General features: G+C 51.1%; 1 protein-coding gene across 1 annotated transcript in view; it reads left to right on the forward strand.

Moving 5' to 3' along the window:
• Positions 1-15,117, forward strand: part of ADAP1 (ArfGAP with dual PH domains 1) — a 62,036-nt gene extending 46,919 nt beyond the window's left edge. The window contains exons 5-11 of the mRNA XM_075058317.1: positions 2,025-2,137; positions 4,237-4,383; positions 9,950-10,033; positions 12,407-12,469; positions 12,822-12,893; positions 13,347-13,575; positions 13,946-15,117. Of these exons, the coding sequence (XP_074914418.1) occupies positions 2,025-2,137; positions 4,237-4,383; positions 9,950-10,033; positions 12,407-12,469; positions 12,822-12,893; positions 13,347-13,575; positions 13,946-13,974 (737 nt within the window). The 3' untranslated portion in view covers positions 13,975-15,117. The remainder of the gene's footprint in view (positions 1-2,024; positions 2,138-4,236; positions 4,384-9,949; positions 10,034-12,406; positions 12,470-12,821; positions 12,894-13,346; positions 13,576-13,945) is intronic.
• Positions 15,118-15,535: the final 418 nt, after the last annotated feature.

Genomic DNA, 15,535 nt, shown 5'->3' on the forward strand with positions numbered 1-15,535 from the left:
CGTTCGCATCTCTGGGCGCTGAACACGGCCTCGGTTGCTGCTGGGTCTGCCTGGCCGTGGGAAGCGGTCGGTTCGCGGGAGCGCAGGCAGCGGGGACTGCTGGACCTCACGGCGGGGAGAGGCGCGCGCTCTGCTCGCACCGGCCCTCTCGTGTGAGCGAGCTGTAAATAACGTGGCGGGGGGATCCCTGCAGGCTCTGAAATGAAGCATCCGTGCTGCGTGGCAGCGCATCCCTATTCGGGGGCGGCAGGATGAGGCCCCACATTTAAAATCAAGCCCTGCTGCAACATATGCCCCGTCTAGAATAAAGAAACAAAGGAAAGGGCTGCTGACAGCTTTAAATATTTCCACCGCTTCCATCTGCATCAAGTTATCGGCCCATTTGCAGTCCCACGTGCCAGCTGTCGGATGCGCTGGTCGGATTTATGATGCTCTCTGTGGTTAGCATTCAGCATTAGCAACAGCACGGGCTTTGCCATGGCACTTATTTATGGCAGACGTCGATGGCTTTGCCTGGCGTTCAGTAAAGCCTCTTTGAGGACCTGGAGAAAGTATTTGGCGTAGGATTTCATAAGTCCAGACAGAAGGGGAGGGGAGATGTGTGTGTGCGCATGCATTTTTTTCTTGCTTTAGTTTTTTATGTCATGGAAGTATTTTATATTGCTTACACCTGTAGAGTCAGTGTTGAGGAGCTGGTTGAGGGATTTTTCTGCATCTTTTCATCTGTGGTTTAAATCAATCCTATATCAGGGTGGACAAGTGAAAATCAGGTTGAATGAGGAATTTCTGTACACCACTGGTTTGTAGCAGGCAGTAAAGGAGAGGCTTTAATATGCCACTTGACATAGTAAAAAAAAAAAAAGTTTAGCTACTTATTTGAAAGTTGTTATAAAACATATAGCTTTTAATTTTAAAATCCTAGCTCCTGAGAGCCAATAACAAAAATAGAAAAGGGGTGAAACTGAGAGAGAAAGGGAACACTTTTTCAGTGGGACTTTTGTAAAATTATATCTTAAATAAATGGAAGATGACCATCAAACTGCTCTGTTAATATTCACAAAACCTGGTATTGGACAGTTCTTGGGGTTTCTTTGTTTTGAAGCATTTGAAATAAGGGCGTCAATTAAACTTGTTGCGAGGCAAGCTGAGCAGTGTGGCTGCTGCAGGAGGTGCTGGCAGCAATTAGCTGTAATTGCTTTTCTGATTTGAGGAGGTAAGATTTTTAGATTCTTTTTTCTCTTTCTGGCTCTTTTTGAGTTTTATATAAAGCACGTGTATTTTGAATAGCGTTCTTCCCGAGCAGCAAATCCGCCCATGGGGCTGATATCCAGGGAGAGGGAAGAGGCAGCGGGTGGCCAGCCGGGCTGCCTGGGGGCTGGAGGGACCCGCTCCGAGGGGAGACGATGCTGAGTCTGGCTCAGTGGCTTTCTGAACCAAAGTGCCCTGAAGTCAGTGGGAAGAACTGCAAGCATTTTCCCCTTTTTCCATGTGAAAAATGTTATTTGTGGCTTACTCTGATACATCCATCCGCCCTGGATCACTTTACCTGCACGCACACATCCCGTTTTTCAGTTTTTAGCAGCATCAGCAGAGGAGGGCACATCTCGCCTGCCTTTCCCTTTCTCCAAAAGTGCTACTTATGGGAATAAGTTGAGCAGCATCCCTGACGCCAGGAGCTGTGGGAGCGGCTGTCCTTTGGGAGCCCCCGCAGGGACACAACCTTGGTCCTCAAGTCTTCAGCTGTACTGCAGCACAGGATGCACGGCAGAAATCCCCCTTTGCTTGCCACAGCACGCTGCCGGAGCGGGGGCATCTGAGGCACAAGCTGTTGGAAAAGAGCAAGAGCGGAGTGAGAAGAGCAAATCTGAAGGAGAAGGCCTGTTTCGTTCACGTCTTGAGCAATCCAGCCACATATTTCGTCTGCTTGGTTTTGAAGTCGAAGCTCTTCTCCTTTTCTTTACACTGTCTCTTTTTTTAAATACAGCATTTTATCCATGGTTCTCAGCAATTGCTTTCTGCTGCAGGGTACCGAGAAGGATTTCTGTGGAAGAGAGGACGTGACAATGGGCAATTCTTAAGCCGAAAATTCGTGTTATCGGAGAGGGAAGGTGCACTGAAGTACTTCAACAAAAATGACGTGAGTACTTGGGGTTGCTGTATGCAGACAGGGGATCGCAACTGTAAGAGCATCTTTGAACGTGTAATTCCTAGGCCACCATTTTATTTAAACAGTTTTCATAAGCACTGAGTCCTCAGTCACTCCGGGACAAGGGTGCCAGGTACAGCTCACCGCTCTCTTTAGTAGGGTTTGCTCTTGATCCACCACCAGCACCACAGTCACGGTGAGACCCCCTAACTGGCCGTTTTACACATTCCTGCTCTGTTGCCCTTTAAGGGCGATAAGGCTTTTCTTAAACCACCAAGAAAGGAATTTTTCTCAGCTCTGGCTCTGCATCATCCAGCTGATATGGGTTTCATATTTATGGCTAGCTTGTGATGAAGGTGTCACCACCTTGCAGTGGTCGCTGGGGTCTGAAACCTTCTTTGCATGGCATGGCAAGCAATTCAAAGGAAAAGCTCCCTGGCTTTCTGTTCCAGCATCAAGCAGTGTGGAAGCATTTGTCTTTTTCCCCAGAGCACATTTCATTTATTGTAAGTGAGAAAGGGAGCTATTACCATGAAAATTGCATTTGTGATGAATGGATAGACCCTCTACTATTCTGCACCACGTAATGGAGGAAGCCAAGGTGTTTTCTCTGACCTTTGAGTCTTCCCTAAATATTGCAGCTGAGAGCAGCCCAGACCAAGATGCCAGACAGTTTTCTCAAGTAGTTGATGCAATCGTGGTGTCATGATGAGCCATGCCGTGCAGAGGAGGGGAACATCCATCCACACTTCTCCGCAGCCAGCTTCAATAGCACCATCTTCTCCTTCGGCTTGGTGTGGTATGGTGCAATTGCATCTTGCGGACAGGAGAGATCCAGTCATTACCGAGGGAGAAGTGAAAGTCCCAGCAGCCCCCATTCAGTTGCTATTGACTGCTCTGGTAATTTAAAGCTGCTTTGCTTCATCGTTGACCGTAGCTGTGGTGGGAATGGCACTGCCTAGATGAGACGGGACCTCTTTGCTGGGACTTCCCTGCTGTGGTCACCCACGATGGCTGTGTGTCCATGGCAAGTCCCCAAGTTCCCAAAGCGGCACTAGCATCTCCACCAGCTCAGGGACCTCTGCGTGGTGCTGGGGACCATGGCACCACTGCACGACCTTCTGCTGGCCTGTGGCTGTGCCCTAAAACTGGTGTTACCAGGAGCCTAATCTTTATTTTTTGGGATGTTTTATTCATGCTTGCTAGTTCACTTCTCAATGCAGTCCTGAAAGGGTGGTAAACTTCTCGAGGTGTTTTGTAGGAAGACAAATAACGCTACGAAGTTTAAGTGACCCGCCACAGAGGGGGCAGGTGGGATTGGTGCCTGGGAGGGCCTGATCCAGGCTCACCGCTGGGCTAACCCACCCAAGAGGTGGGCTGTAAGGTGTATATTTGTCCTTCCGAAAAGAAAGCTCCCAGTTTGGAGGGCAAGGGGAGGAGCAGGGTCAGAAGCCAACGGCTCGTGTGAGAGGATGGGACTGGTGGGGATGTGGGCATGGTGCCCCTGCCAGCCTAGCACCCAGTTCTGAAGTTGGCAAAGGGGATAATCCTCCATCTTCTTGGGCAAGGATGAACTGGCTGTGGGTGCTCAACATGCAGAAAGCATCCTGGCCTGTTAGTTAGCAGTCTGATTTTTTTTTTTTTTTTTCCCCTTTGGTCTGGCTGAATGGTTTTCTTTCTTCTTTGATAGTGCTCATCCCGGTGTAAATGCTGGTCACTTATCGTTGGGTAAAGAGGCTGGAGGAGATCTATGTCAGGAGACAGCTAGACAGAGGCTGAGACAGGAGGCATGGTGAAAATGCTTGTCTTTATAGCGTAACACCCTATCACGACACTTGGCCTGTCCATCTTGCTTCTGGGCTGAAACCTTTCTCCCCTTGAACTCTGCTGAATTTTGCAGAACAGAGCGTTTTTCCAGGCTGGCAAAGCCTGAGCAAAGTCTCAGATATCTCATCAGCAGACAGTTTTGTGTGCTGGGAGTCAGTTTTTTAGCTAATGGCCTCAATCAGGAGTTTTTTCTGACCGAGTGAACTGCTTTTTGGTTTGAAAGCCAATTCTCAGGTGTTTGCTCACTCAGCTGTGTTTTCCAGGCAAAAGAACCCAAAGCAATTATGAAGATCGAACATCTAAATGCGACTTTCCAGCCTGCAAAAATCGGGAACCCACATGGACTGCAGATCACTTACTTGAAGGACAATAGCACAAGGAACATCTTTGTCTATCATGAAGACGGCAAGGTGAGAGCGCGGAGGTAACAAGAAGGGTTGGGTCGTGGTCCTGGGGGTTGATGCTGCTCAGAGCCAGCCTGTGGCACACCAGAATCTAACGGAGTTGGGAATTGTTGGGAGTGTGTGGAAGGGACGGGGGTACAGGATGCACAGCCAGCTTTCAGCGTGTTTGTCGTGTCCTTCCAAGCATGAAGGTTGACAACCGTGTCTTCTAAATAATGAGATGCAAATGGAAGGAGTTGCTGTTCTTCTGCTTGCAACTAGACACAGGGGCAGAGGCATTTTTTAAGGCAGGCTCCTTGGTGCCTGGAGAAGGAGATGGGGTGAATGGAGCAATGAAAGGTGTGGGGACTCGGTCTAAGGACTTACAAAAGGGGAGTGAACTGGATTGTAGGAGAACGGAGGAACTGGTTGTTTCTCTGCCTGTCTTGTACTTTATAAAATCCAAATATGCATGTTTGCGTTGAAATAAATCCCCTTGCTTCGATGCTCTTGTGCCTCTGAAGGGAGGTGGGAAGAAGAGGGCTCGCGGGTCTGGGGTGGTCATTTGCACAGCGAGGACAGCGGGACACGGAGGCCAGGGCAGCGAGGGGGGTCCCAGCCCTCCTGGAGGGTGTCACAGGGGTCCCGGCCTTGGGGGCCACCGTGAAGAACGGCGACATGGCCTGGTGTCCCTGCAGAGAGCAGACCCAGGTGAGTTTGCAGTGAATGCCATCTCACAGCCTTATTTTCATCTCTTTCTTCCCTCCCCCAAATATTTGGGGCTCCCCATAAAATACCAGCAGCCCTGGAGCGGCCACAAAATCAGAGCCTAAAGCTGTCGTGTTGACATCACATCTACTTTCCTCTGGCCGTCATGGTGCCTTCAGCCTTTGAAGTTGCATCCTGTTCAGCGTCCTGTCTGTCAGAGAGGCTTTCTGGGGGTGATCTCTCGTGGACCGGCATGGCAGGGATTTACAGGATTGTCTCGATGCACAGCCCTTCCTAGCTGTTCACCCAGGCACGGCGAGCCAGGCAGCCCTGCTAGGGATAAGCAGTCTGTGCTCACAGCAGTCGCTCCTCTCCAGACTGTACAGGCCAATAATGCCACCAAAACCCAAGATATTTTTCGCTTGTGGGTGAGCAAAGCTGATCTCGCCTCTGCTGCCGTCAGGCTCCAGGCGCGGTGGAGCAGGATGATGCCTGTGGTGCTTGCAGGGCTGCGCTGGACAGGCTGGATGTGGTTCCTGTGTAGCGCAGGCACTCCTGGCAGGAGGCAATTAGTGTGTCAGGTTGGGTTAATTAGTGGCATCGCCTGGTTTTGTACACGCACAGAAATGCGCATGTAATATGCATGCACACACATGCATATATGCATATAATAGACGTGCATAATAGATGAATGTGTGCCTGTGTCTGCGCTGCTGTATATAGATGTATAAAGAAAGTCTCTCTCTCTCTCCCCTCTTGTATGTGTTTGTCTATAAAAAGAAAGCAATGATGACCACTTAAAACTAGGCAGGTCTTGCCGCTCAGTAGGAAGCGGCACGGCGTGGCCGTGCCTGCGTGCCTTCTGCTTGCTGCACGCAGAGTGATTTATTAGCCGGGCTGTGTCTCTCCAGCCCTGTGCTCCAGATCAGCCCGTCATGCCTGCAGCACCGTGGGGTCTTGTGCGTTTGTGGGCTCCAGGGAGCTGCTCCCGCAGGGCTGCTCCCGAATTTACCCTCCCCTCCATCCGCTCTGCCTGGTGGGATATGCAAGTCCCCCGGTGCGGAGTAGGCGCTGCTCGTCACCAGGTGCTGCTTTAGAACAGCAAAGTATTGCTGGGTCGCTCTCAGGTACCTCCCTGGGCACAACTGAAACCAAAATCAGAGGAAGAAGTTCTTTCCTGTGAAAGCTGCATCCCACCATTGGGCTTGTGTCTCTGGTTTGCTGGGCTTTGGTGGTCCGCTCAGCCCAGCTGCGAGGAATGGAGTCAGGGTTTTACTGTTACTTGGGTTTGGGGTTTAAAAGGCTGAGCTTTCTGCTGGGAGCTCGCGGAAGGAGCAGTCTCACGGGTCTCACATGGTTGCTTCTGCCTTCGTGTCGGTGGTTTGGCAGGACACGCTCTGATGCCATCTGATAAGGCCCAGCTTGAATTTCTTTCGACTTCCCTGAAAGTGGTCTGCCCCTTCGGCTGAGCGAGGGCTGCCAGAAGATGACAGCCCCTGGGGTAAGCTCCTGCCCTTTGGGACCGGAGGCAGCCCCAGAATTCGCCTGCGGTCCCCCACTGCCCTTCACTCCCTCCTGTACTCCCCCAGCAGCCCCAGGGCGTCCCCCTGTAACCCAGAGGTGCTGCCTCTCCCCAGTCTGAAGCGCTTGAGCCTGATTTAGGCTCCTGTCTCATATTTCTGGGGTTTGATCCCTCCCCACCTAATCCTGTCACCAATCTGGCTGGCCTCCCACCAGGGCAGGGTTTGGGTTTGGTTTTTTTTTTTCCACCGAGAAGCTCAGCAGTAATCCAGAGCATCGCGTGCTGCTCTCCACTTGGCTTTTTTTGCTGCAATACCCTAGAAAAAAGCAGGCTCATCTCTTGGGTTGGGATAATCCCACAGGTGCTTGTTCGACCCCTGAAATGGCTGGCAGAGCCCTGCCGCCCCGGCGGGATTTGCTGGAATAAGGCACCCAAAGGGATAAAAGACGGACGGACGAAGCGGATCGCCGTGCTGCCGTCCCAGAGCTTCGTGGGGTGGGCCAGCATGACGTGACTTGCCTGGAGGTGTAGTTCCTTCGTCAGCTCCTCGGTGTGTCCTGATGGCAAACGAGAGCCTGAAACCAGCCCCAGCACCCTGCTCCGAGTGGGCGTATCTGGGTGCTTTCGTGATGTGGGCGTCCGGAGGGGGAGCGCAAGAGGTGTCTTGGGCTCTGACTATTTTAAAGGACGTCGGCGTGGTCCCTTGTTGGCACTTACCCACCACCAGAGCCAGCCGGGGGGACGCGGAGGCACCGGCTGAAGCTGGAGACTGATCTTCTGCGGAGGACTGGCCCGTGTCCTGGGGGTACCCGAACTGTCCGTCCCTCCTGGGGGGCACAAGGCTTGGAGCCAGCCTTACCTGTCCCCACATCTCCATCTGGGCGTGGGAGGCAGAAAGCTGCAGAAGAGGATTTCCCACCGCTGCCAGCTCCTCTCCAGGGCTGAAGCTCCCTCTGCAGGGCTTCGAGAAGCCACGGCAGGAGCTGTCGTCTGCTGCTGCCATCCCCTGTGTCACCATCGCCCTTAGGATGATGCTCAGAGGTGGGCTGCGGACCGAGGGCTTTGGATGGTCTCTGGATAGATTAGCAAAATGCTTTTTTCCCAGTGCTCCTCCTTTCCTGAGCCACGCCGGCAGCTTTCAGGATGGGAAGAAGTGGTATGAGGGATCGATCGGCAGAAGAGTTCGTTGCTTGAGCTCCAGGCGTGGATGAGCGGGAGGTATGGGGAGAAGAATTTGCATTTTTGTCTGGGCTTGTCGGTCTGAGGCTGCCCCGGCAATGTGGGTGGCTGTGGTGCAGGATGGAGACTGGTGGGACACCGAGGGGGCAGGCGGAGCAGGGGTCTGCGGCGGCACCGCAAGCAGACCAGGAGGAAGCCGAAAGCCTGGAAAAGCCATTTGCAAAGGTGCAGGCAGTAGTTCGTTTTCTCTCCTTGCTCCGAGACATAAATCAGTGAAAGGAATCTCTGCTAATGAGCTACTGAGGTGGCACCTTCCCATCTGAAAACACCGAGCGGTTTGATGTTGTTTTAATACATCAGATATCATCTCCTCACTCTATCTGTGGCATTGTTCATAATTATACCCACAGAAAATTTTTAGCAACTGAGCCTTCTGGCTTTGCATGTGCAGATATAGGTTTGTATAAAGAAAGGCGGTGGTGCCCCTTCCTCCAGCGATGGATGCTCAATATTCTGAGAAGCAATTGACTGCTGGGAGTCAATGAGGATTTCAGCCTCTGCTTTTCTGCAGGGTGAAACCCTATCTCGCATCACGATCATGAAGGAGACCCATATATATATATCTCTCTCCAGTTGGTGACTGTATGAAATAACATTTTAACATTACAGCTTATTGTTCATTACTTCCAGTCTGGTTTGGTCACCATTAACTTCAGGAGCCAGTTCCTCTCGCTGATCCTCTTTGTGCTGCTATCTGGGGTCTGCTTAGCTGCTTAGGGTAGAAAAGCAAGTGATAAGTAAGTAAAACCTCAGACAAGTAGGTCAGAGTTTTCCAAAATATCATTTGTATATCTCCTATTATGGTTTGTGGGTTTTTTTTCCCTTTAACTTGAAGTAGATTAAAAAACCAAAGCAAAGCGTTTGAACTTTTAGAGCGTGGCTATTTACCACGTTCGACCATTTTTGAGGTACCCACAATTCAACCCCTTAAAACTGAGATCTCCAAAATTAGACATAAGAGCCTTCCCCTCCACCCCCCAATCATTTTTAAAGCATAAAAAGTTAAAATTTTACTGAAAGCTGACTTCTACTTTGATATGGTCTTTCCTACTCTACAGCAACCTCACCTAAAAGGGTTGACAGCGTTTATTTTAGGATTGTGTCTGGCTCATTGAACCTGTCCCTGACGTGTGAAGCTTCACGTGCGTTAACGACAGCCGGATAGTTCAGCATCCGTCTCCCTGCAGCTCAGCATCCCGGTGCAGGCAGCTCTTACATCTCCCTTCCAAAATGCCTTTCCTTTGCCCATACGTTTAGACCACAAGGCAGTATTTGAGAGCTCCCTGTGTGGATCACTTAATGTGGCATTTCTCAGTGAAACCTTCAAAAAGGCATCCAGCGCAACACAAGCTCTGTGGGTCTCACCAGAGACAAATGAATAAATGAGTTTAAAACCAAAGAAGTTATAAAACAACTATTTTGTAGGGGAAAAAAAACCCCAAACCCCACAAAAAAAAGGAGAGAAATTTTTGCCAAGGAAAGGAAGAAGTGCCAGAGCTTCTGGGAATTGAGCTGGAACTTCAATATCCCTGTGCTTATCCTTCGAGGACTTGCAGATATGACTGATAGACCGGAGTACAAACTTTAAGAGATATTTAGCCACTCTTTTAGCAAAACACTGACGTATGTTGCTAAAATTTGGGTGGGATTCAGGTGTTCCTTGCATGTCCTGCCCACAGTCAGCTTGTGGCTGCCAGAGGTACGGGGTGGGCAGGGGGTGGTGGTGGGCAGGCTGCAGAGGCGTCGGGCTGCTTTTGTACCCAGCCAGCACGAGCCGAGCAGTGTTTATAGGGTCAAGCTCAATGCTGGGCTCAATATCTCAAATGCTGACTTGTTGCTGGTTTTGCCAGGTCAGAGACATGCTTAAATCCTTCTCTCTGCAGAAAGCCCCTTGAGGGCTGCAGAGCTCCGTGCACGTCTTGCAGCCTGGGACAGCAGCTGGATGTTCCCCATCCTTCACCCGTTTGCTGCTTTCTTTTATGTCTGTATCTTATTTTTTCTAGGACTGCTGCTAAACTGCACGCTGTCACTTGGGACAAAGTGATGGGAGAGATGAAACGCAGCAGGATCATGTTGTTTTATGTGCAGACTGTTACTCACTATGCTTTTCTTTCTCGTTATTAGGAAATAGTGGATTGGTTCAACGCCATCCGGGCAGCACGTTTTCATTACTTACAAGTGGCATTCCCTGGAGCCAGCGACGTTGATGTGAGTTTTCCTGCAGTTGTTTTGGTGGTTTTCTTTCCCCCTCTTGCTCATTTTTAGCATCTTGTTAACAAGCTGGAAAGCTTGGGTAGTGTGCCATCCTTCAGAGCGTTTTGCAATTACTGGGCTGAAATGATTGTGGTGGGATGTCGAGCCCATGTGCAGCACCTGCTACCAACATCCAGCCTTGGAAAATGCGTGTGTGTGCGTGCACACATGTTCACCCTCAAAACGTGAGTCGCGTGTATGAGTAACTCCAGTGCTGTCACCTGTACAGAAGCTGTAAGTGTCTTTCTTAAAGACGGTTGCTATATATTAAAAGCTGAAACAAAGGCTGCAAGGTAGAAAAAATGAAGGCAAAAGAATGTCAGTGCTGTACCCAGGCCTCTGGGATGAGTTCTTGTGTGCAGGTCAATGCAGCCTCTCTTATGAATCTCTGTCTTGTATTTTCCGGGAGCTGGAACTGCTGATTGCATTACCTTTTGCTAATATAATCCTAGAGGCAATATTAACGCGAGCTGACAGTAAGCGCCTTGTGTTGCGGTTGCACTGCAATCGGTGTGCAACGTCACTGGCGGTTGTTGTTGTCGATTGCTCTCTGTTACCTCCCTGACTTTGTAGATTTTGAAATCCCATTGCATTACCTGCCTTCTACTAATTCCCTGGGAGGGGCCCAGCCGTGGTCCGGGGCCGGCTCTGAGCTGCAGGGTGGCTCTGTCCCCCGCCTGCCCGTGCACCCCGAGGACCCCCGGAGCCAAAGCCTTTCCCGTCAGACCCATGCACCGACATTGTCCTAATCCATGGGGAGAATAAAGGACGGTCCCGTAGCTGGTATCTGATCCCCAACATGAGGGACTTCAGTTTTCTGACAAGAAGTTAAACTGGGCAAATAGCAAAAACCGTAAGAAGAGCCTCGTTAGCCGGCTATAGTAGAGTCACCGTACAGCGTATACTTCCCTTAATCATTTCTACCCCTCTCCATATCCTCTACTTCTGTTAAAGTTGGTTGACATATCTGAATCAAATTGCCCAAAAAAAACCCCCACAGACCTTAACAGAGTTGCCATTTGTCCAGCAGCTGGTGAGAGTGTTTATATGCTCACCTGCTGGCAGTTTTGGTGGGAGATAAGCTATTTATATTTTTACTTATCATCCTCTTCTCATCTATTATTCTTTGGAGGAAACAGAGGAGTGTAATGTTTAGCGAGGTTTAATTTACGACCTTGAAATACTGAACAACACTTCATAGCGATGAGCTTGGGGAGACCTCTGTGGAGACTGGGTGGTGTACACCAGGTAGCTCCATCCTGGGTGTTGCCATCATTAGCATCTAATTTACGATTCCTTTACCCCGTCAGAGAGATGAAAAGGCATTCAATTTAAACAGGAGCCAGGTTAAATGCGGTAGAGGTATAAATTGCTCACGCCACTCTAAGGATGCCCAGGCTGCCTCTGCAGGTCCCAGGGAGCGAGGCTCTCTGAAGGATGCTTTGGGGAGGTGGAAGAACCTCTCTGAGCCGAGGGTGATGAGCTCTTTGCTTAGCAAAGAGTCCTCAGCCCCATCCTAGGAGCAAACACCGGGGCTATAAACACTCAGAGCCCTTCGCTGCCCACGATGAAGCATCCAAGACGAAGATGCTCCCGGCCACTGCGAAGCAGCCGTGTGATTCTTCGGACCGTTGTATTTTGGGGTGTCTTTGCCCTACAAGTACACGCCTGCTCGACCAGAGCTGCTGTTGGGCAGGGTTAGGCGTCGTGGGAGTGCGGTTTGGCAAGCGGAGCTGTCGATAACCTGTTTAAATGAAAGGCAGGAGCAGGGGTGGGGAGGCACGTGGCCAGGCTCGCCGGCTCTGGTTTTGGTGAGACTTGTCGTCTTTCAAGAGGCTTTTAGAGGCATCTGCAAAGATCTCGCAGCTACTGCCTTGTCTTCGCTAAGCAGCGTTAAAAATATCCCCGGCGCTGGTAGCTGTTGTCAGTAATATCTGCAGGGAAGGGGGAGTGTACAGGCAGCACGTGTTAATGGGGTTTTACAGGCAAATTATACTTTAGGGCTTGCGTGAGGAGCTCCTGCTGTGTCTGGTGGAGGAGATGCGTCGCCAGGGCTGACCGGCGAAGTGGGATTTGGCCCAGGGGCTTCTTCTGGAGGCTGCTGGCTTTGCCGGTGAAATGCTCAAAGGTGCTTCGTGTTTCTGCACCCACCTCTTCTGAGCGCTTTGGAGGAGTGGGACTGAAGCACTCAGCCAGAGCCGTCGGGTGGGCTTGGGGCTGGGGGCTTTCCTTCCAGTGCCCCCCCAGCCCTGTCCCGCACGCCCGGGGACCCCCCAGTGCCCTCCATCTGACGCTGCTCTCTTTTTCTCTCCTCTTGGTTTGCTCCAGCTGGTGCCAAAGCTTTCTAGAAACTACCTGAAGGAAGGGTACATGGAGAAAACGGGGCCAAAGGTAGGATATAAAACATTTCTGCAGTCCCTCTAAACGTGAGTCTTGCTCTGTACAAGACTGAGAAGGGTCCGTTGGTGGGAGAAACCCACCCTTGCCAGAGAGGCAAAACCTTAACGCCATGAGTGTGTTACTACACTTTCCTCACCTGGGAGCAAACATTAAAAAAAAAATCCAAAACCATTTCACAAACCAGCCACCCCGTCTCCCCTCCTGCTGGCCCGGACCCTGGTGGTGTTCCCAACTCCCCCAGCCCATTGGGCTCCTCCGAGTGCCTTCAGACTCCTGGGTCGTGCCTGGTAAGAGAGGACCTGTGCCACTTTGGTCTGTAATCTGGCATTTTTTGACTCTTCAGCAAACAGAGGGATTCAAGAAGCGATGGTTCACCATGGATGACCGACGGCTCATGTATTTCAAAGACCCCCTGGTAAGATGAAGGTGCCTGGGCTGTCTGTTGGGAATTATCTGCAATAATAGTAATAGTAATAGTGGTGGTAGTAATAATAATAAGTAATAATAATCATCTGCAGTGATGCTCAGGCTGGTGGGAGAGCCAAGAGGGCACTGAGCCATCACTGCCAGGTGGATCTGCCGGGTGTCCAGCCCTGTGCCTTCACCAAAAACGCTTTGGAAACCCTGTGCACCAGCTGCAGGTTTTTCTGCATCTGGATTTTGGATCCCCGGTGTTGGTCCTGTATCGTGGGTGTCCCTGGGAGGAGCTGGAGCGGGACTTCGTGGGGTGGCTGGTGCTTTTGGTGTTTGGCTGCTGCACTTTGCTGATGGGGCTTCTGGATATGGTGCAGGGTGAGCCGTGTCCCGGCTGCCCGGGACGCAGAGCTCCCCTTCGCAATCCCTGCCTGACCACTCCGCTGTCTCCTAGGATGCCTTTGCTAGAGGGGAAGTTTTTATTGGGAGCAAGGAAAACAGCTACAAGGTCCTGGAAGGGCTCCCGCCATCCACACAGGGAAACCACTGGCAGCACGGGATAACCATCGTCACCCCGGATCGGAAATTCCTCTTCGCCTGCGAGACGGAGGACGACCAGCTGGAGTGGATTACGACTTTTCAGAAAGTTATAAGCCGGCCAATGCTGCCTCAGGAATACGCAGGTGTGTTTGCTGGCGAGGGCTGGAGGTCAGCCTCGCTCCCTCGATTTCCCGTGCGTGAGAGGACGGAAGGGATGGAGAGGGATCGGGGATGCGGCGGCATCGCTCCCTCGCGTGCGGGGAGGACGCAAAGTCTGTCCGAGCAGAGAGGGACTCGCGCTGGGAGGAGGAGGATCGTATCCTTCCCTCTTCTTCACCTCTGGCGTGATGTCCACGCTGCTCTAAGGACGAGGGGTCACCCAGTTATAAGGATAATCGGACCCCAGGGGTATCGGCAGGACGAGGACCATCCGCAGGGGGGGCTCGCGCGGGGCTGTCGCCACCTGCCAGTGCTTGTCCTGGTTTTAGCTTTTTCTCTGTTTTTTTCTTTCAGTGGAAGCCCATTTCAAACATAAACCTTAGCTGGGACTGGCTGGGCAGACCTGAGGAGTGAGCTTCTGTTTACAACACAACGTGGTTTTATTTGAAATGTTAAAAATAATGAATAATAATAATAACAGTAATAATGATAATAATACTTCCCTTTCCCCTCATCATTCACTTGATCATGTCGGAAACCAAGAAGGGCGGCAGCGAAACGTCGGAGAAGATGCTGATCCAACCCGAAATTCGGCTCTGCGGCCGCTCCACAGGACGGGTGGTCCCGCGACCCCCCCTCGTCACCCCACACCCGCCGAAAGGGACATCCCGCCCGGCTTCGGCGGGACGGCGAAGACTTTTGGTGGCACATCTCGGGGTCGAGATGGGGCTTTTTCCCCACGAGCTGGTCCCTGGGGGCAGGATGGCATCGGGGTAAATGAGAAGTAAATTGCTTCACCTGGGGAGCGGTGGTGATGCTGTACCCGGGCTAGGGTGGAATGGGTTTTAGAAATAAAGGGAACGGGCAATGTCAGCCTCGTTACCTGCTTAATGAAGGGCACGGGTTGGGGGGGCACTGAGCCATGAGGCGATGCTGGGGAAGCAAAGCTGTTGGGGTCGGGGCCCACGCGCTGCTCCCCGGGTCATTCCCGTTTCGTGGTTCTGGGGGATTCACATCATTTTGGGAGCCCGGCGTGGGCTGGGGGGGTTGAGCTGTAGGTGCAGTTTTTCTGACGGGAGACGTTAAAAGCCTGTCCCAGCGCACCCCCGGCAGGCACGTCCCTCCAGCCGAAGGCACATTGCTTCTCCAAACTGGTGGTTGCACTTTTTTTTTTTTTTTCCCAATAATTCTCTTGATTTTTTTTTTTTTTGTTGTTGATTTTTTCCATCCCCCCTGCCATAAGAAAAAAACAAGCTGCTTGAAGTGACGTTTCAGCGCTGTGTTGAGCACTGTAATTCCTGCGGTCGGGGCAGGCAGGCTGGGACTTGCACACCACGTGCTGGATTTTTACCCAAAAATGAAATTTCCGGTGTCCGCTGAAGGACCAGCCCCAGGCACGGACCTGTCCGACGCGTTTCTTATGTTGGTGTGTGTAAATGAGAGCATCTCATCGGCTGTATGCATTCGTTCTGTCACTGGTAAGACAACTGTGGTACTAAATGTCATTCGAACCAATAAATTATTATGTCGGAGCCGTTCGTGGCTGTGTGGTGCTGGGGCAGGGGAGGGAGCGGGGTTAAAAAAAAAAACAATAAATGAAAAGAAGTAGGTGACGGTGCTGGTAGAGCCCTGGGGGTGTGGGACACCCACAAAACCATCTGCCCCCCCTGGGGCTGCTCAGGGCAGGGGCGGGGGGAGCAGCTCTGTGTGTGTGTGTACGTAGAGATCAGGTGAATATATTTCATGTAAACTACACACACATATTTATGTCTATTATATAACACACTCTATACTTACTTGTGTATATGTGTATTATATAGTGTATGTTGTATATAGTTATTTTAGATAATACTCATATTTTATATTTGTGTATGCACACATACACAAAAGATATATATTTCCTAGGAATATAGAAATTAATTCTATGGAGTTGTTGACTATTCA

Source organism: Buteo buteo, chromosome 27 (genome assembly GCF_964188355.1).
Source record: "Buteo buteo chromosome 27, bButBut1.hap1.1, whole genome shotgun sequence".
Taxonomy (NCBI): domain Eukaryota; kingdom Metazoa; phylum Chordata; class Aves; order Accipitriformes; family Accipitridae; genus Buteo; species Buteo buteo.